A 21,932-nucleotide genomic window follows, 5' to 3' on the forward strand; every position below is an offset into this window, starting at 1 on the left:
AATCTTTGCTCACAATTAACTAATTGCCTTGAGATAAGCTGAAGGGGAAACACGTATCGTGTCTTGCAACTACCAGAGACCACATACTGTGTCGAGGAAGTTTTTGAATTTGTTTGGACTGATGAATTATTACTTTGATTTTTTAATTTTGGTATTTGTCTTTTTGGTTTTTGAATTGTTGATTTTTTTGATGTGATTAGGGAGCACTAAGCACTTTTGGATTTGCAGCTGAGCCCAGGACATAACAATTATCCCAGCAGAGATAAGTACCGTATTTTCACGTAATTAACGCGCACCCGTGTAAAACGCGCACACGGGTAGAGCGTGCGGGAAACCGAAATATATGTAAAAAAATTTTTTTTATACCACGCACACCCGTATACCGCGCATGCTGCCCCGACTCTCCTTTCGCCGCCCGACTCTCCTTTCGCCCACCCCGACTCTCCTCTCCCCCTTGAAGTCCTGTCCCCAACCTGAAAGCCTGATGCCCCCCCCGACGTCCGATTCACCCCCACCCCGAAGGACCGCTTGCACACACCCGCACCCCCACCCCGAAGGACCGCTTGCACGCACTCCCACCCGCACCCCCACCCTGAAGGACCGCTCGCACCCCCACAGCCTCCCGACCCCCCCCCCCCCCTATCATGTAGAAGCTCCTACCGGTGTCCTGCTGCTTCCTCTTGGCGGTCCCAGCCCTTCTGTGAGCACTGCGCCTGCGCTGCTTCCTCTTCCGGTGGTCCCGCCCTTTCTCTGACATCAGAGCAGTCCTGCGGGGGGGGGGGGGGAATCGGACGTCTGGGGGGGGAACTATGTAAAAAAAAAGTTGTAAAACACGCTTATAACGCGCAAGGTTATGCACGGTTTGTAAAATCGTGTATAACGCGCGTGTTATATGCGTGAAAATACGGTACTCCTCTACTCTTATTTATTTATTGCTTTTAAACTATCATATTTATTGGGAGGGAGGGAGGAGTGCAATGATGTATCCAAGCCTGAACTGGTAGAGTCCTGAGCTCGCATATCTTATAGTTCGCACTGGCTTTCACTGAGCACTATTAATTATTTATTAAATTTTTTTTTAATAGTATTTAAAATGAGAAATTCTCTTTTTGAAGAAGTTTAGAACATAAGAATAGCCATACCAATGGCCTATCTAGCCCAGAATTCTGTTTCCAACAGTGGCCAATCCAGGTCACACAAGTACCTGGCAGAAGCCCAAATAGTAGCAGCATTCCATGCTACCAATCCAAGGGCAAGCAGTTTCCATTATTTAGGTTCTGGCTCCAGATATTTGTGGATCTCAGACCTGTCCTTGGAGACCATCAACCAGCTTAATCAAGTTTCTACTTTTATTAAAATCTGTTATACCGCCTAATCAGACTTCAAGGCGGTTTACAAAGATAAAATACATAATCAAATGAACAGGGGACAATGTCATAATAAAATACAACAATACACAGACGCAACAGAGACAATAGGATAAAGGGAAGAGCTACAATGTATAAAGAAAAAGGAGGAAGTAGGGAGGAACGAAAGGGAGGGAAGATAGAACAACCAGCAGTCGTGCAGTATTAAAATGCATCCAAGATGTCCTTATGAATACGCATATGAGAGAATTGCTTATAATGGAGGTAACAGACATGTAAATAAATCTATCTCATGCATATTCATTAAGGATAAACCGAAAGCCCAACTTGCTGGTAGTCCTCCAGGACAAGTTTGAGAGCCATTAGTTATAGATTGTTCTTCAAGGAATTTTCAATAGTTAAAACAGGTGATCTCAACGCAGTCCTCAGGACACACCTAGCCAGTCTGCAGTCTGGTTTTCAGGATATTGTATGTTGAATATTTGTTTGGCATCAGTTATTATGAATATTATTATGTAACCCGCTCAGAACTGTGGATATAGAGGGCTATAAAATTTTTAAATAAATAAAATATCCCCAATAAATATGCATGAGCTAGATTTGCATGTACTACCTTCATTATATGCAAACCTACTTCATGTGGATATCCTTAAAACCTGACTGGTGTGTGTGTGTCCAAGGACTGAGTTAAGAACCCTTTAGTTAAATCCTAAAGTGGGTCCCTTTAGGGCCCAGTTTTATCACTTACGTTGGCTTTTTGTTTACAAAAGGAGCTTGTCTATCGTCTTAAAAACATTTTGCTGCACTATATGGCTGTGTGTTTGTTTCCCATTTGTTAAGCATTCCTTAGCCAGTAAGTCTCCTCTGTGTGTTAGCCTATAGCAGGTGTTCTCTGAAGACAGTAGTTCACATGTTGGATGCCCCTTTTGGAGTTGGTCTGCTTCAACTTAAATCAGAAAACGAATGCTCATTGAAGAACAGTACAAGGTTGGAAATTGCTGCACACGTTTAGAAGATTGAGATTTTTCCCAGAAAATTGGGTAACGTAATATGATTTGATACAATTATGATAAATGTGAGAGACTGGTGAGCTAATGTCTTCAGAGAATACCTTTACCGGACAACTTTGTTTAACAGGTATAAAGCCGTGAGAATCCATCTCTCCACAGTCTTGTCCTGTGTTTGAATTTTCATGGCTAAGAGACCCTAAAGCAGGGGTGTCCAACCTGCGGCCCGAGGGCCGCAAGTGGCCCCGTGAAGTATTTTGTGCGGCCCCGGTCGAGGGCGATGCAGTGTTTTCCTCTGCTGCCTCCGGGTGTTTACTATCTTGCTGCAGTGTTTTTGTGCGGCCCCAGAAACATTTTTTTCGGCCAATGCGGCCCAGTGAAGCCAAAAGGTTGGACACCCCTGCCCAAATGTTGTAGGAGCCACTTGGGAAAAGAAACATATTTTAAATCTCTGATATTTATTTAAAAAATTTCTACACCGCCTAAACCTAGGTGGTTTCTCAAAAACAAACACAATATAAAGACAATGCATCCTACAACTAAAATCAAGCTGTCTTAACATCTACACTTCTGTCAAACTAACAGTCCTATTGCATAAATGCATCGGCAAATAACTGATAACTGTCTTCACTAACACTCCATTGCCCCAGGTGCATTTAGTCAGATTGTGAGTTCACCAGGACAGATAGGGAGAAATACTTGAGTACCTGAATGTAAACCACTTAGGGTATAAGTGGTCTATAAATACATTAAATAAACATCCAATCATCAGTCTTTTAAAGCTAGCACTTTAGGTTAGGTGCATGTTCAGTGTAACAAGTCAGGAGCAAAACCAATATCTTACTGCAAGCTTTTTCCTCACACTGGGGTGGATCTTGGTTTCACTCCTGCACTAGAAAACAACCTTAGTTCTAGCCTTTTTTTTTTTTGTATGGTTTTAAGTTGTTAGGCTTGATATGAATTGCTTCTTGTTGGGCCTGTGTATGTCCTTTCATAACTGGCATTCCTTCTATCTTAGGCCCTCTTTTACTAAGCCGCAGTAGAGATTTCTACCGTGCCCAGGGTGCTAAATGCTCTGACCCTACTCCGATGCTCAGAGAAATTCTAAGAGCATCAGAGCATTTAGCGCTCCAGGCCGTAGTAGAAACCTCTACTGTGGCTTAGTAAAAGTATGTGTGTGTGGATATTTATTACCCTGTATACCACTTTGACCTGTTTTTTTTTTTTGTTTGTTTGTTTTGGGGGGGGGGTTTGGGAAAGGCATTATAACAAGTCTTTTTAATTACATAAGTTACATAAGAACCGCCATCTCCGGATCAAACCTTCGGTACATCAAGTCCTGCGATCTGCACACACGGAGGCCCAGCCAGGTGTACACCTGGCGTAATTTTAGTCACCCATATCCCTCTAATAAGGAGATGTTCATCTAGTTTGCTTTTAAATCCTAGGATTCCGCAATAACCTCCTCTGGGAGAGCATTCCAGGTGTCTACCACTCGCTGCGTGAAGCAGAACTTCCTGATATTTGTGTATATTCTGTGTGTGTGGTTTTTTTTTATATTGATGGGTCACAAATCAGACGTATGATGCATGCTTACTTTGAGACTAACAAAAAAGGAACAGGCATAATAGGAGGGAGGAGTGGCCTAGTGGTTGGAGCACCAGCCTCAACACCCTGAGGTGTTGGGTTTAAGCCCAGCGCTGCTCCTTGTGACCCTGGGAAACTCACATAATCCTCAATTGTCCCAGGTACGTTAGGTAAATTGTGAGCTGGTCAGGACCGATGGGGAAAAATGCTTGAGTACCTGAATGTAAAAAACATTTAGACAACCTCCATTGATAGGCAGTATGTAAATAACTAATAAACCTGGAAAACTTGGAACTTAACTCATATATAAAATTCACTCTTACTGGCCTTTAGATTTGTGTATGTACCAACATCTTGCTGTGTTTGTTTGTTTTTTTCCCCTTTATGCTGTCAGCTGCTAAGGAAGCGTCACATAGGAAATGACATTGTGACCATCATTTTTCAAGAACCGGGAACGCTGCCTTTCACTCCGCAGAACATCCGATCCCATTTCCAACACGTCTTTATCATTGTCCAAGCCATCGATCCTTGCACTGACAACGTTTGCTATAGGTAAGCTTGAAAATAACAATAATGTGCTAAAATTTTAAAAAAAAGTTAGCACAAGAACATCACCTGTCACAGTTCATTTTTCACGCTTTCCTCCTGGATATAAACTTAGAGGGGAGAGCCATGCTTAAAATTCAAGGTCGCTTATTCTGTTGCCAGAATTAAATATTCCTGGGGCTTAAGTATATTGTACATATTTGACTCCAATAGATTAAGTGTCTGGAAAAAAGGTTTATACTGTTGCTCAGACCAGAACAGTCGGTGAAGCCACAAATGCATAGCTAGTACAAAAGAGATTTTGATGAAGAGTATCTATTACTGCTGGGAAACATGGCCAGTTCAGAGTCCGCAGTGGTCTAATGCTGGTCATTCAGCTGGAACTGCTGCCACTGAGCTTCATAACTGACTGCCCTGAAATTTCAGTGAAATGAGAAGGCATGCATTGCATTTATTTACAGGTGTGGGGGCTTTTTGGACTTTGAGACTGTCCACAAATATAAAATGAATGTGAATTATTAACTTTGAACGTGCTGTCAATATTGGCATCTAAGTGACACAGACAATTTGATGTAAATGAAACATTTTATGGACAAAAATATGGCCATCCAGATAGAAAAGGTGTCAGCCAGATGGCATGAATACTCTGGAAAATAACTACTGATGGATAGCTAGTTATGTGGTGGTGTGAAATTCTGGAGAGTAAGCAGCTGAGTGGATCAGTGTGTGAAAGGCATCTGATTGCCTGACAGTGTCATCAGCTACTTTGAGATGCAGTAATCGCACTATGCTACAAGTGAGGAGGGGGGGGGGGAGCCCACAAGGAAGATGGGGATATAACACCAATCACAATAATCACCCCACACAAACGGCACAAAAGGCCTAAAAAAGCTGAGAATACCAATAAGAATGAAAGAAAAAGCCTCAGGATATAGGTGAGCAAATATATGTCCTACCAACCTCCAACCACATCATCGGCAATTACAAATATCAAATCTTGGAACCTTTCCATTGCACACGTGTGATCAAATGTTTAAAAAAAAATAACTCATCGTTCAAATATTTAATAAGCTATAAGTCAATGTTTCACGGCTCTTCCACCGCTTCTTCAGGACTAGATAGACTTCAACATTTGTCACACAGTTTGTGGCATGGCTTCAATCAGTTTCTCCAGGTCCTGAGGCTTTTTCTTTCATTCTTATTGGTATTCTCTGCTTTTTTAGACCTTTTGTGCCGTTTGTATGGGGTGATTATTGTGATTGGTGTAATTGCATTATGTACAGAAAAGGAAACTGTGTACTTTAGCAGGGCTCCCCCTGCTGGAAAAGACTTTGCTGTATATGCAGGTGCATGCAAAACTGGACCTTTTACTTCTAATCTGTTTTTTTTTCCTTCTCAAAGCATGGCTGTGACCCGATCCAAAGACGTTTCCACCGGTTTGGCCCCCAATTCCCAATGGCATTTACTTTCCGCAAATCTGACGTCTTCAGAGACTTCTTGCTGGCCAAGATGATAAATGCTGAAAACGCAGCCCACAAGTCAGACAAGTTCCACACCATGGCCACCCGCACTAGACAGGAATACCTCAAAGACCTGGCCGAAAACTCTGTGACCAACACGCCTATAGACTCCACCTTCAAATTCAACCTCATTTCGCTGACCTCCAAAAAGAAAGAGAAGGCGAAGCCACGACTGGGAGCGGAAACTTTACAGTGTGGGTTCTATCGCCTGGCACATCTATGCACAAGACTTTGCGCAAGCTGCAGAAATAGAATGCATCCTGGGCATCTCCAATGAGTTCGTTGTGCTGCTTGAGCAGAGCTCAAAGGAGGTGGTCTTCAACTGCTTCTGCGCGGATGTGATTGGCTGGACCCCAGATATATTTACCATCAAAATCTTTTATGGGAGAGGAGATCACATTCTAATACGTGTCCGGGACAGCAACTGTGAAGATATCAAGGAGATTGTGCAAAGATTAAAGGTGAGGCTTTATTTGGTGAGACGCTACCTTTTTGGTTGACCAGAAAAATGTTTTTTTTTCAAAGTTTACTGAAATTGTGTGGCTATTTTTTTTCCCCTCTGCATTTCACAAGACTTCTCCCATGAAATGGAATGGTATTTGTTTAAATCTTTTTATTGCAGTTCCAGTAAATTAACATATTGAGCTACACATCCACAGCAGAAGATCTCCATATTTGGATATATACAATACATATTAACATTTTTAATTTTTCAAGAAAAGAACAATTAGACCCCCCCACCCCCTGGCCTCTTTTCACATCCTCCTCAGGTACCTCTTATCTCCATTCACATTTCCAAATTCTTTAGCCATGTGCTACAAACACACATCATCACAATTTCTGAAAAGGGATCCGTTTTCAGCAAGAATTGCTTTTTTTGTTGTTGCTTTCTCCCCATTGCATCTAACATGCACGTTATTAATAGTTCATGCATCTGGTTCCTCCACAGGATCAGTTCAGGAGGGTGGTCACTGATCCAGTGTAGTAAAATACAATGTGTCACTATCGAGCAAGATTTCTATACAAACATTTGTGCTATTTCACACATGCAACTCAGTTGCCTTTTCCAACCAACACATCCAAGGGTCTTAATCAGGTGCTGCCTCTAACATCGAAGACATGTGACCTAACAAAGTGGTCCAGCAGAAGTCTGCTGTTCCCAGGCAGTCACATATACATTGCTTAAAAGTGCTCTCTTCCTGCCCACATTTACCACAATACCCTGATAAAATAATTCCCATCTTGTATGTCTGTACGGGGGTGAGGGTGTACAACTACTACTATCCATTCAGTCGTGTCTGACAACTTGAATACTCTGTGGGCCCAGTCCTCGCCATGCTTTCCTGTTTTCCATGGCTTCTTTCAATTGCTTGATGTGCATTCCTGTGTCATTCTTGAAGATATCCAGCCAATGAGCCTTTGGTCTCCCCTGCTTCTTTTTACCACTAACCATTCCGAGTAGTACCTCCTTTTCTGGTGAAGTTGCCCTCATCACATGTCCAAAATAGGTCAGTTTCTGTCTGGTAATCTTGCCTTCCAGGGACAACTCTGGGTTTATTACATTACATTACAGATTTCTATTCCGCCATTACCTTTCGGTTCAAAGCGGATTACAAAAAGAGTTATGGAAGAAGGGTTACAACGTTAGATCAGAGAAGGTTTCCAGAGAGGGATAAGTAGGATCTGGGGTTAGGGAGGGGATGGTAAGAGGGGGGTTAAGCTTTATCATGGTATTAAGCTTTATTAAGGGATTTCTTGAAGAGTATAGTTTTTATTTCCTTTCTGAACATCTTGTAGTCTGGGGTTGTTGTCAATAGGTTGGAGACTTGGTTGTCTATCTTCGCTGCCTGAGTGGCCAGTAGTCCGTTGTATAGTTATTTCCGTTTTACTTCTTTGATTGGGGGGTAAGTGAATGGGGTGTGTGTTTTTCTATGCCTGGTAGAGGTGGTTTGGATGAGGCGGTCGTTTAGGTAGGTTGGGCTGTATATGATCAAGAACATCTTTGTTGGTGATCCTAATTGTCCATGGGATTTGTAGAAGTCTTCTCCAGCACCACAGCTCAAATGCATCAATTTTTCTTCTATCTGCTTTCCTGAGTGTCCATGTTTCGCAGCCATATGTTACAATTAGGAACAAAATGGCAGTGATCAATCTTTGTTTGATGGTGACTGAGCCGACCTTGCACTTCCATATTTGGTGCAAGCTCACCATGGCTGCACACCCCAGTGCTAATTGATGCTTGATTTCTGCTGTTGAACCACCACTATGAACAATGAGGGACCCAAGGAAAACAAAGCTGTCAACCACTTCTATTTCTTCATTGTTGATCTTTGTGGACTTTCTTGGTGGTAATCATGATTTTAGTCTTTTAGATGTTCAGATAAAGTCCCATCTTCTCACTTTCTTCTTTCAGCTTCAGGATCAACTTCTTGAGGTCCTCACTTTCTGCCAGCAGGGTAGTATCATATGTGTTTCTCAGATTACTGATGGTTCTTCTGCCTAGTTTCACCCCAGCACTCAAATCATCCAAGTCCAGCTTCCTTATGATTACTTCTACATAGAGGTTGAAAAAAAAGAAGAGAGAATGCATCCTTGTCTTGTACCCTTTTTGATCTTAAACCATTCTGTATCTCCATAACTGGTTTGTATTGTAGCTTCTTGGTCATAGTAGAGCTATCAGATTAACCTGAGCAGGTGCGCTGGCACTCCTACCTCACTCAGTGCTTTCCAAAACTTGTCATGCTCAACACAGTCAAAAGTCTTGGTATAATCAATGAAGTACAGGTAGAGCTGCTTCTGGTACTCCCTTGCCTTTTCTATAAATTCATCTCAAGTTTGCAATGTAATCACAGGTCCCTCTGCCCTTATGGAATCCAGCTTGGGCATCAGGAAGTTCTCAATCAAGGATGTTGTCCAAGCGCCTCTGGATGATCTTTAGAAGCACTTTGCTGGTGTGGGGGATCAGTGTGATTGTTCAATAGTTGGTACAGTTCCTGGTCTTTCTTCAGCAGTGGGATAAAAACTGATCATTTCCAGTCTTTGGCCATGTGTAGATCCTCCAGGTCTTCTAGCATAGTGCTGTCAGTGTGGCTCTGGAGACTGGTTTGAGCAGCTCTGCAGGGATTCCATCAATGCTAGGTGCTTTGTTGTTTGGCAGCTGCCTCAGCACTCAATCCACTTCACTTTCCAATAGGTCTGGTTCTGCTTCCTCTTGACCCTCAAGCTCTTTAGCGTAGTCAGTACTTGTGATGCATAATTCTTCTTGTGTATTCTTTCCATATCTGCTTTATGTCCTGCTGGTCACTAATTTCATTCTCATTAGTCTTTGATGGTTGATTGGCATGCCAAAGAGGCTTTTTCACTTTTCACCATGGCAAATAATTCCCTGGTTTGACCCTTCTTATAAGCTTCTTCGAGGTTCATGCATCGAGTATTCAAGAAGTTGTTCCTGTTTTTCCTGGCTGCTCTTTGGACAGTATTCTTGCATGAATAAAGCCTTTCTTTTGGTTGAAAGGATGCTCCCTTGCCTTTCTTCTGTATTGTTGGTATTTCAAGGCGAGGCTTTCTCTGTTTGCCCGTTTGCTCTGTAGAATCAGCATTGAGTTGCCTTGTCTCATTCAGCCTACCCTTAGCCTTTGCCTCTCTCCTCTTATTAGCGATTTAGAGGGTGGTTGCAATTAACTAGTCCCTGCCACGCACTGGCTTCTTGTAAGGCACATGCTTTTGAGCAGTATCGGTGATGATTCCTTTGATCTCTGCCCACAATTTGTCTGGGCTCCCTACTTCTTGCTTGAGCAGGTTAAACCTATTGCTTACTTCACAGAAGGGGAGTGTACAAGTGTGTGTGGGGGGGGGGGGGGTTGAGCAAACGGTCATATCAAGTCTATAGTGACAATAAAAAATCCTATAGTTGGGTAAACTTTTGCGGAGTCCTGCAGGGCTCTCCTCTATCCCCCACATTGTTCAACATCTACCTTGCCTCATTGGGGAACTTATTACAAAGTTTAAAAGTTAAATTTTATATCTATGCTGATGATATCACCATTGTTATTCCACTTACTACTCTGACCTCCGAGACAAAGATTCATCTATCATCCATTCTAAAGCAAATTGAACTGTGGATGACCGAATTCAAATTGAAGCTCAACACATACAAATCTAAATTTTTCCTTGCAAGCCCTAACGACAAAATCAAAGACTCATCGATCTCCTTGAATGATTAGGACTTCCCTATTGACCACTCTATTAAAATCCTGGGAATGACCCTGGACTGCCACCTCACTCTAAATGCTCACATAGATTTATTGGTTAAAAAATGCTTCTCGGTACTATGGAAACTTAGAACCATCAGAAAATACTTTGATGCAGCATCTTTCCGCTTACTGGTTCAATCTTCCATCTTAAGCTTACTCAATTATTGCAACATCATTTACTTCGGATCCTTCAAAAAAAAAACATTCTAAGACTCAGAGTCATTCAAAATTCGGCAGTTCGACTGATTTTTGGGCTGAAGAAATGGGAACACATAAACCCCTACTATCAAAAACTCCATTGGCTGTCCCTGGAGGCACGAATCCTGTTTAAGTTCTCTTGTCTGTGTTATAAATCAATATTTGGTCTAGCCCCCACTTACCTAGCTTCCCAATTTAATCTGGCAAATTCTATTAGGCCCACACGAAGATCACATCTGTTCACCTATCTGACAATAAAGGCCTGCCACTACAAAAGATTCTTGGACAGAACTCTTGCCTTCCAGGCAGGCAAATGGAACGATTTGCTTAGTAACGTTATCACGCTCTCCTCATCCTACTTCAATTTTAGAAAATTGGTCAAAACGAGTTTGTTCAATCGATTTGTAAACTAAGAATTTATACAGCTCTGCTAATTCAACCAGTAACCTTAAGAACTATATAGCTTTCCACTTCTTTCATTATGTAAGATTGTATTGATGATTTTGATTGTGATCTCTTCGCCGATTGTCCAGCGCTTCTTGTTGTAAATCGCCTCAAACTTCCATGGCTTTGGCGGTATATAAGAATAAAATTATTATTATTATTATCACATAATTGTGCACTTTCTGCTAGATCTGGAATGATATGGAATGTTGAAAAGCTTCATTACTAAGGGACATGGAGATAGTGACTCCTCCTGAGGTCTTGTACCAGGCCTTGATGCACTTTCTCTAGGAACTAGTTTTTTTTTTTTTTATTTATTTATCATTTTATATATAAATACATATACATTGCTTGTATAAGAAAATAAAGAGAAATTCCACATATTTTTTTAAAGGAAAAATATATCTGGATACTGTCCATTTCATAATTAAACAAAATTTCGCTCTTAAGTTAGTCCACATTCTAGGTTCTGGAGGAGAAACAATTCACATTTATGAGAGATATATAGTGAGTTAATTCAATAAACCATATTTGTAGAGTACATCTTCTTCTTACATTACTATGGGATTGATCCTACATTCCCTTCAGAGATATTTGAAGTTATTATTCCCTTTCCTTCGAGAAAAAATTGTAATTGTGAGGGTTCAAAGAATATGTATGAATGTTGATCCAAAAGGATCTTACATTTACAAGGGTATCTCAATTGGTATTTAGCCCCCAACTGTATTACAAACTGTCTCAGTTCAAGGAACCTCTTCCGTCTGGTCTGAGTTGCTTTTGAGACGTCTGGAAACATACTGATCTTACTGTCCAAAAAGGTCACTTCTTTCAACCTGAAAACAGTCTAAGAAGTGCCTCTTTGTCTTGTTGAAAAACAACGCCACCACAAGCGTAGTACGACAGATTACTTCATCCACTGAAGTTTCAAGGACTTCTGTTAAATTCAAAGGTTTTAGGAGGTTCAGAAGAAACTTCTGGACCTGAAATTTTTCTGTTTTGATGGTGGCAAATAATATATTCTATGTAAAGGAGGTAGTCCGGCTTCAGGATATTTAAATATTTCTTTCAAGAATTTATAAAACATTTCCTTAGGAGGTGTTGTTAACACCTTTGGGAAATTAAGAATTCTTAAATTCAGCATTTTCATATAATTTTCAAAGTTTTCCATTTTCCTAGTGTAGAGTAGTCTATCCTGCAGTATAACAGTCTGAGAAGCTTGTAAACTTTGAATTTTCTGATCCAAATTTTTAACCTTCCCCTCCTGATCCTTCAATTCCTCCTGTAATTTATCCAGTCTGCTTTCTTGAAGAGTCACCTGAGGAAGGGTTCCTGCACATAATTTATACAGAGTCTAACACAGTCCAAATAGACTCTAAAGTTATTTCAGCAGGTCTTACCAATGGAAGGACTGTTGAAGCTTGTCCTTCACTTGCTGAAATATCAGCCACCTCCTCCGATATAGTTGTTCCTGCCGAGAGCACTTGAGGGTTAAGCAAGCCCTCCGGCTCCATCGGCGACGCCATCCGTCCCTGTGGAACCGCCTCTATTCCCCAGTCTCGCGGCTGCAGAGGAGATGGAGGTCCCGCGGGGCTGAGCGAGACTTCGCTCCCGAGAGCCAAAATTTCTCTCCGATTTGGCTCAGCCGGCACGCCCTGGGGCGAAGATGTGAAGAAGCGAGTTATTTCCTCCTGCCTCGTTGAGGCAGATCCCGTCTGCCGGGCTGAAGCAGCCGCTCTGCCTCGTCTTTTCGGCATGTCAGCAACGGAATAAACCCGATAAGGTAGGAAATTTGTATTTCGCAGGAGAGCGCAACTCAGCGTCCTCTCTACAACGCGGCCATCTTGTTTCTTAACGCGGCCATCTTGTTTCTTTTAACGCGGCCATCTTGTTTCTCTTTTTTTTAAACGCGGCCATCTTGTTTCTCTTTTTTTTAACGCGGCCATCTTGTTTCTGAAACAACTACCGTATTTTCGCGGATATAACGCGCGCGTTATACGCGTTTTTACCTACCGTGCATACCCCTCGCGCGCTATATGCCTGAGCGCGGTATACAAAAGTTTTTAAAACATAGTTCCCACCCCGCCCGACGCCCGATTCACCCCCCCCAGCAGGACCCGCTCGCACCCCCCACCCCGAACGAACCGCTCGCATGCGCTCCCACCCGCACCCGCATCCACGATTCAGAGCAAGAGGGAGCCCAAGCCCTCTTGCCCGGCCGACTCCCCGACGTCCGATACATCCCCCCCGGCAGGACCACTCGCAACCCCCACCCCGAAGGACCGCCGACTTCCCGACAATATCGGGCCAGAAGGGAGGCCCAAACCCTCCTGGCCACGGCGACCCCCCTAACCCCACCCCGCACTACATTACGGGCAGGAGGGATCCCAGGCCCTCCTGCCCTCGACGCAAACCCCCCTATCCCCCCAACGACCGCCCCTCCCAAGAACCTCCGACCGCCCCCCCAGCGACCCGCCACCCCCCTTCCCCGTACCTTTGGTAGTTGGCCGGGACAGACGGGAGCCAAACCCGCCTGTCCGGCAGGCAGCCAACGAAGGAATGAGGCCGGATTAGCCCATCCGTCCTAAAGCTCCGCCTACTTGTGGGGCCTAAGGCGCGTGGGCCAATCAGAATAGGCCCTGGAGCCTTAGGTCCCACCTGGGGGCGCGGCCTGAGGCACATGGGCCCAACCCGACCATGTGCCTCAGGCCGCGCCCCCAGGTGGGACCTAAGACTCCAGGGCCTATTCTGATTGGCCCACGCGCCTTAGGCCCCACCAGTAGGCGGAGCTTTAGGACGGATGGGCCAATCCGGTCTCATTCCTTCGTTGGCTGCCTGCCGGACAGGCGGGTTTGGCTCCCGTCTGTCCGGCCAACTACCAAAGGGACGGGGAAGGGGGGGTGGGGGGGTCGTGGGGGGCGCGGGTCGGCTGGGGGGGCGGTCGGAGGTGCTTGGGGGGGGCGGTCGGTTTGGGGGGGGGGGGGGGTTTGCGTCGAGGGCAGGAGGGCCTGGGATCCCTCCTGCCCGTAATGTAGTGCGGGGCAGTGTTCCCGCTAAGCTGCGCTGGGGTGCGCTGACGCACAAAATATTACCTCGCAGCGCACAAGTTTCTCGTCACAGCGCACACAGTTGTAGAGAGCACAGTTCTTCAACCGCCGGTCCGCATACAAAATCTTGCCGGTCCGCGAAGGATTCGGTTCCCGCCGCCAACGATAAGGCCGGCGTCAGCTGACTTGCAACTTCCTGTTGCAGTCGCTGTGCCGGGACTCCTGCCTTCGCCGGGACTCCTGCCTTCCACCGCGTTTGCCTCCTGCCTTGTCTCCGCACCTCCAGGACCAGCAGCGGCAGCTGTGTATGCTTTTAACTTCGGCACAGAGCTGCCCCTAATCAATAGTTTAGCGCGGTTTCATAAGGCAGCCTCGGGGCCTTTGCTAGGCCGGCCCACATCGCCTCATCGAAGCGGGCCGGCTATCACAGGCCCCGAGGGCTGCCTCATGAAACCGCGCTAAACTATTGATTAGGGGCAGCTCTGTGCCGAAGTTAAAAGCATTACAGAGCTGCCGCTGCTGGTCTGAACTCTTGGGCCGCTGAAGGAGGGCAAAAAGCAGCTGTCCTGGAGGTTTCCCTTCCTCTCGCCTTTACAGGTTCCTTTTTTTCCACCTTTTTTTTTTTTCCTTCAACGGCAACGGGCCCCAGCATCGACATCAATCAAGTAAGTTCCACTGTCAATCAAGCGGTTCTGCTCGGCCAAAGCTTCCCCTGTGACATGAGCCACCCTCAGGGGAAAGAAAGTGACCCACAAAGGTGAGGGGAAGGGGGGCAGATGAAGGAAGTTGGGGGGGGGGGGGAGAGAGAGAGAGAGAGAAGGGGCAGATGATGGAATGGAGGAGATGAGAGAGAGAGAGAAGGGGACAGATGATGGAAGTGAGAAGAAGGGAGAGAGAGCAGAAGGCAGATGGATGTCAGTTGAGAAGGGAGAGCAGATGCTGAATGGAAGTGGGGAAAGAACACATACTGGATGGAAGGAGGAGATAAATAAAGGGGGAAGAAAATAGTAAGATAATGGAGGGGTGAGGGAAAGGGGTGACAAGCTGTGTGTAGACACAGTGAAAAGAGGGAAACGGGACTAAATAGTAAGAAAGAATTTAATTTAGATGGAGGCAGAAAATAGAGAAGGAAGACCAGAGAAGAAAAGGGAAGAGAGAGCAGAGAATGATCAGATCTGAGTGGAGGGAAATGAGAAGAGAGATATGCTAAAAACCACAGGGGGGAGGGAAGGATAGAGATGCCAGACCATGAGGGGAACAGAAGGAAGATGATGGAGGCTAGACCAAATTGGGGGGTGGGGGGGGGGGCAGGAGGAGAGATGGCAGGGAAAGACAGACAGTGAATGGAAGGGGCAGATGCTGGACTGAAGAGACAGAGAAGGTTATCATGCTGCTGTACCGGGCCATGGTACGCCCTCACCTGGAGTACTGCGTCCAGCACTGGTACTTTAAGAAGGACACGGTACTACTCGAAAGGATCCAGAGAAGAGCAACTAAAATGGTTAAGGGGCTGGAGGAGTTGCCGTACAGCGAAAGATTAGAGAAACTGGGCCTCTTCTCCCTTGAGCAGAGGAGATTGAGAGGGGACATGATAGAAACATTCAAGGTACTGAAGGGAATAGACTTAGTAGCTAAGGCAGGGAGAACGAGAGGGCACTCTCTAAAGTTGAAAGGGGATAGATTCCATACAAACGTAAGGAAGTTCTGTGGTAGAAAGCAACATATTTATTTGGCTCATAACTTGCTGGCGCCCGATATTTTTAGCTCACAGTGAAAAAAGTTTGCTCACAACACCCGCCCGCTTAGAGGGAACACTGGTGCGGGGTGGGGTTAGGGGGTCGCCGTGGCCAGGAGGGTTTGGGCTCCCTCCTGGCCCAACTACACAAAGGTACGGGGAAGGCGGGGGGGGGGGTGTCGTGGGGGTCGGCCAGGGGGGGTCGCGGGTCGGCTGGGGGACGGGCGGAGGTTCTTGGGGGGGGGGGCGGTCGTTGGGGGGAGGGGGTTTGCGTCGAGGGCAGGAGGGCCTGGGATCCCTCCTGCCCGTAATGTAGTGCGGGGTGGGGTTAGGGGGTCGCCGTGGCCAGGAGGGTTTGGGCTCCCTCCTGGCCCGATATTGTTGGGGAGTCGGCGGTCCTTCGGGGTGGGGGTGCGAGTGGTCCTGCCGGGGGGGGATGTATCGGACGTCGGGGGGGGGGGCATCAGGCTTTCAGGATGGGGACAGACCTTCAAGGGGGGACAGGACTTCAAGGGGGGACAGTGCATGGAAAGTCAGGGGGGAGTGAACGGAGAGTCGGGACAGCGCACGGAAAGTCAGGGCAGTGCACGGAAGTCAGGGGGGGTGAACGGAGAGTCGGGACAGCGCACGGAAAGTCAGGGCAGTGCACAGAAGTCAGGGGGGTGAACGGAGAGTCGGGACAGCGCACGGAAAGTCAGGGCGGGCGAAAGGAGCGTCGGGCATCATGCGCGGTATACCCGTGAGCGCGGTATACAAAAGTTTTTGTACATATCATCGTGATTTCTGCGCGCTATACCCGTGTGCGCGTTTTACACGGGTGCGCGTTATATCCGCGAAAATACGGTAGTTTTAATGTCAGGGTTTTCTTTTATTTGATAATACCCCCTTATAGACTAACCATCAAGGTGGTTTAGGTTCAAACAATTTTTTATTGATGCAAACAACAGCAAATACAACACCAGGGCACCACAATGGTGCACAATACAAACAATGATGCATCATATACAAGAATAGAACAAGCATGTACAGAAGAAGAGTAACAGCAACAAAACTCCCCCCCCCCCCTTTCTAATCTACACAGGGCAAGCGAGACCAGCGGGGACGGAAAGGCACTCCGAGGCCCTGGACTCTGATGAGCCCTGAAGATACCACACACACACACTCCCCCACCTAATCCCACAGATCATACCCATGATGAAGTCATCAAGGCGGTTTAATAGAGATTGGGAAGGTGGGGTCAGAGAAATACAACATTGAGTTCCCCATTCAAGATCTTATGTAATTTCTCTAGGGTCTGATTTGCTAAATTCCTTTCCATTCTTACTACTGTATATACTCAAATATAAACCTAGATTTTGTGGCAAAAATGGGGGTCTTGGTTTATATTCGATCTTCCTCCTCTGATCCATTTCAGTCCTCTCCCTGGGCCTACTGAGGCAGGACAAGAGCAATCCTCCTATTCTTCTGCCCTGTGCAGTCTCATTGCTTTGGATTTAGCAGCGTCTCTTTCCACATACCAGTTTCTCCATGTATTTATTACCTTAGGATATTTAGGGACCCCTGAAGAAGACAATTTGTCAAAACGTGGACCGTGTTGGGTCCTGTGCAGTCAGCGGACTAGGTTTTATCTTTCTGTGGAATGTTTTGATGTGCATTTGGAACTTTGTATCCTTATTAAAGTCCATTTCAGGATCATCGTTGCTCCACAGTGTGTTTTTTTTTTGTTTTGTTTTCTCTTGGATTTTCTTCTCTGTCGATTGTTGGGGTTCAATTTCCTTTGGCTCATTACTAAAAATGGCAGTTACGAGTTCCCACAGTGGTTGCTATGTTTGTTTACCACCTTTTCATGAAGAGATTCACCCAAAGCGGTTACATTGAACAGTAATCAGGTACTCTTAAATATTTTCCCTATCTGTACCAGTAGACTCACAATCTAAGTGTGGTACCTAGGGCAGTGGAGGGATTAAGTGACTTGCCCAAAGTCACAAGGAGCAGGCTGCGATTGAACTCGCAACCTGAGTAACCTTGTGAGACTGATATGAGTTTGGTTTATATTTGAGTCAACCATTTTTCCCCTTTTTTTTTTGGGGGGGGGGAAGGTTACCTCAATTTATATTCGTGTGGGTTTATGAAAGTATATATAGTAATTTTTCCCCCTCCCATAGGATCAATTGCCCCTTTGCACCCAAGCATGCTACTAAGTGTTCCAGTGCCCTCCTAAGTTGATTCTTTATACTTCACCTGTCATCGTGGCACCTCTTGTATCTCCTTTCCCCCCTCAACTTCCTTGCCAGCCTATCACCCACAGTAAACTAACTTAAGTAACCCCCTTCTCCAGCATTCCAGCTCCAGCTGTCTTAAGCCAGCCGCGTCCCCAGACACTAGTCAAATACCCTTCATCTTGTTGTCTATCTTGCAGCCACCAGTGCAACTGTTCCTTCAGGTCTTGTACCACTATATTTAAGCTGTATGACACCCACATACTTGTAGTGTCTCAGGGCAAAGTGCAGCTCAAACTTGCTGATGTCGTGAAATGTTGGACCTGACGGACCGACGATTCTAGTGGAGAATGCATCAGAGCATGAAAATCCAGGCTCCATGGCAACATTTTTGAGCAATCTGATGCCTGGAACCTTTTTTTTTGAGTCCTGTCTTCAGCACGCAGGTTATGGCAGAGCCCGAATTAAGCCTTAAAATGCATGAATTTTGTTTGTTTTTTTTTTTGTTTAAGTTTTTTTTATTGATTTTTTTTCATTTAACAACAAGTGTCATAAATTTTCATACAATTATCTTAATAATGCACTTGATATTTCTATAATGTATTTTATACATAACATTTCTTATCTTATATTTCTTATGATTTTATATATCATATAACTGTAATTATTTTTCTTATAAAGTTATACAACATATATATTGTAATGATTTTATCAATTATTTTTTAAATTATTAACCTTTTTCCCTTCCCTTTATTACATTGTTTTCATGTAAGAATACCATCTATTAATAATATTTTATTTATAATTTATAATAAAGAGTATAAACCCCCCTCCCATATCCCCTCCCTCCCTTTCTTCTTTAACTATTTTCTTATTATGGGAAAATGAAATTCAATTATTACAATATTTTGTTAATGGTCCCCAAATCTTTTTGAATTTATCCATATATCCTTTTTGTGTTGCAAATGTATGTTCCATTTTATATATATGGCAAACTGAGTTCCACCAAAAATTATAGTTCAATCTGTCACAATTTTTCCAATTGTGTGTAATTTGTTGTACCACTATTCCAGTCATTATAAATAAAAGTTTGTTGTTATTTGATGAAATTTGACTTTGAGATCTCATTGCAGTACCAAATAGAATTGTATCGTATGTCAAGGCTACAGGATTTTCTAACATCCTATTGATTTGGGGCCAAATTGATTTCCAAAATGTTAATATGAATGGACAATAGAATAAAAGATGATCTAATGTCCCTGCTTCAAGATGACAATGCCAGCATCTATTAGACTTAGAGCTATCAATTCTATGTAAACGTGTAGGGGTCCATAAAGTTCTATGTAAAATAAAAAACCAAGTTTGTCTCATAGATGCTGACAGTGTACATCTTATCCTCCAAGACCAAAGTCGTGGCCATTGAGATGCATTGATCTGATGCTTAATCTCAATGCTCCAAATATCTCTAAGACCATTTTTTTTCTTTTTATATACAAATTCAGATATTAATTTATACCACCTTGCAGCCTGGTGACCCATGGAATCTATCTGTTTGTGCTTATTAGGATTCTGTTTGCAGCTTTTCGCTGAAAGCTCAAGGCATGTCACATTCAGGTATCTCCCTGTCCCCAGAGGGTTCACAGTCTGAGCTTGTATCTGAGACGATAGCAGGTAAATTGACTTATCCAAGATCACTAGGACAACATCTGCAACTTTAAACCCTGACTTCCCTGGTTCTCAACTCATACTCTTACCACTAGGCTATTCCTCCATGCAATCCAATTATGAATATCCACGCAAGTTTCTGGAGGCTTTGTTCCAGTAACTTGCTAGAGGTGGAAAGCAATCACTGACAATGTGAGTTTTTAGTGCTTTCTAGGTGCCGCTTCATGGCTATAATCACTAACATATGACACATTGATGTGCTGGGGAGTGCAATGTGTCTATTAATCTTGTCCTTGGAGAAATGCATGAATGAGATAGTGACTTTACTATGGGGTCTGTGTTAATGAATAGGGCTCAGTATCTCCATGAAACAACAGGCTCACTGTCTTGTTTCCTGTAGTTCCCTTGTAATCAGATACTATGACTTAAAATCCTTTTATCTTTACTCATATCGGTTTTGTAAATCTAGCCACCAGCTTGTTTCCTCCTCTTTTATGAGGCCAATGTTGTATGCACTGTATGAGATGCAGAAGCATGTATCCGTGTATGGACATTTTTTTCCCCTATATCCCCAGTATCTACATTTGATGTGATTCTTTAAATGGAGGTTTGGTATGGAACACAGGAAATCATGATAGAGATTTGCCTGATTCATAAGAATGTGGACTGTGAGTTTTTGGGTCTAGAATTTCTATAGCTATCGTACCCAAATGACACACTTAATCATTCTGTCCCTTTGACTCTATAGATTGTGACCACAGGCTGTGAAACGGTTGATATGACACTGCGGCGGAATGGCTTGGGCCAGCTTGGCTTCCATGTGAAGTATGATGGCACTGTCGCGGAAGTAGAAGACTATGGCTTTGCATGGCAAGCGGGACTTCGGCAGGGCAGTCGCCTAGTTGAGATCTGCAAAGTTGCTGTGGTTACACTAACTCATGACCAGATGATCGACTTGCTGCGTACCTCCGTCACTGTGAAGGTGGTCATCATACCGCCACATGACAATGGGGACCCTCGAAGGTAAGAAGACTCATTTGAAGTATTTGTACTGCAGAATATGTGCAAGAATTTGTACTGTAGAATATGTGCAAGAGGGCATCTTTGTCTTAACTTCCTGATCTTCACTCACACCTGTATGTATAAGATCGTTTATAATATAGTTCATTTGAGATTAGCTTTGAGGAACTTCCAGCAGGTCTGTGTCTGTTTTATCCCTGTATACATTTCACGGTACATTCGTCTGGGTTTCGAATGGATAAACGCAATAATTTGCATTCTGTTGATTATTTAGGACTTTGGGAAACTATGGCACAAAACTACCAAAAAGGCACAAGACCAAATAGTTTTGTTTCCTTTAACAATAAAGCAGTAACAATAACCATATCTCTTTAAGTTCTAAGAAATTTACAAATCCAAGAAGCCAAGACAAACTCCAAGAAATAACAAATCAACAGTAATACAATATAGAATAATCAATTAATATATTTTTTAAACATAAACAGAATCTTAAGGTTTCTTATAAAGAGCTGATAAAGCATAATGATAACCAAAGCAATGTGATATAAATCGGTAAGAATTTAAGGGCTTGGTAAGCAAATATCATTTCATACTGTTTAAATCTCTTCCATTCTCTGACAGAGGGGAACGCAGAGTTATTTATGCTCCTGTTTCTGTAAGACAAAAGAAAGGCAAAGCCGATGTCACAATACAACACAAAGGATTTTATTGAAAGTTCCTATGGGAAGTCCCAACTAGGATTGTGGTTTCAGCAGAACACTGCCTTCCTCAGGGGACTTACCAAACTGATAACAAGATATTACAGTGGTATCTCTATTTCAGGTAGTCTTGAAAAAGACCTTTAGGAACGTACTGAAAGAAGTACTAACAGCCAAACTTCTAAAGAAATTTGTCAAGGAACTCTGTGAAGCAAGCCTCTAACCCACTGAGAGTTCCTTGCTTGCCTCTGGAAGATAGATATGACCTTCTGCCGTATCAAAGATGATTCCCAGGGATTGTGACGGAACCAGTTAGCTCTTTCAGAAATTCACTATCCAATCCAGGCGTTACTCTTGCTTGGGGACTGATGGAAGAAGCATTAGCTGACGTTCTAGTGGGGGTTGGGACATGGGCAGTGGTGTGGGCATTACTCTTGGGAGACAGGGAAGGAGCACTAGCTAACGTTCAAGTGGGGCGCAGGCAGGGTTACAGGCACGGTTGTTTTGCTTGGGAGATAGGAAGGGAGGGAGCAATAGCTGACATTCCAGTGGAGTTGGGGCTTGGGGAGAGTGCGGGCATGCCCTGTTCGTAGCAGCAAAAGTCTGCCCGTTTGGAAGTATAACTGCAG

The 21,932-nt window shown here is 44.1% G+C and overlaps 1 protein-coding gene across 1 annotated transcript in view; it reads left to right on the forward strand.

Annotated features, from left to right (window-relative positions):
• The window catches only part of SIPA1L3 (signal induced proliferation associated 1 like 3), a 485,058-nt gene that overhangs the window by 362,139 nt on the left and 100,987 nt on the right, over positions 1-21,932 (forward strand). Inside the window, 5 exon segments of the mRNA XM_033954455.1 lie at positions 4,356-4,513; positions 5,909-5,942; positions 5,945-6,214; positions 6,216-6,488; positions 20,334-20,608. Coding sequence (XP_033810346.1) covers positions 4,356-4,513; positions 5,909-5,942; positions 5,945-6,214; positions 6,216-6,488; positions 20,334-20,608 — 1,010 coding nt within the window.

This window comes from Geotrypetes seraphini, chromosome 8 (genome assembly GCF_902459505.1).
Source record: "Geotrypetes seraphini chromosome 8, aGeoSer1.1, whole genome shotgun sequence".
Taxonomy (NCBI): domain Eukaryota; kingdom Metazoa; phylum Chordata; class Amphibia; order Gymnophiona; family Dermophiidae; genus Geotrypetes; species Geotrypetes seraphini.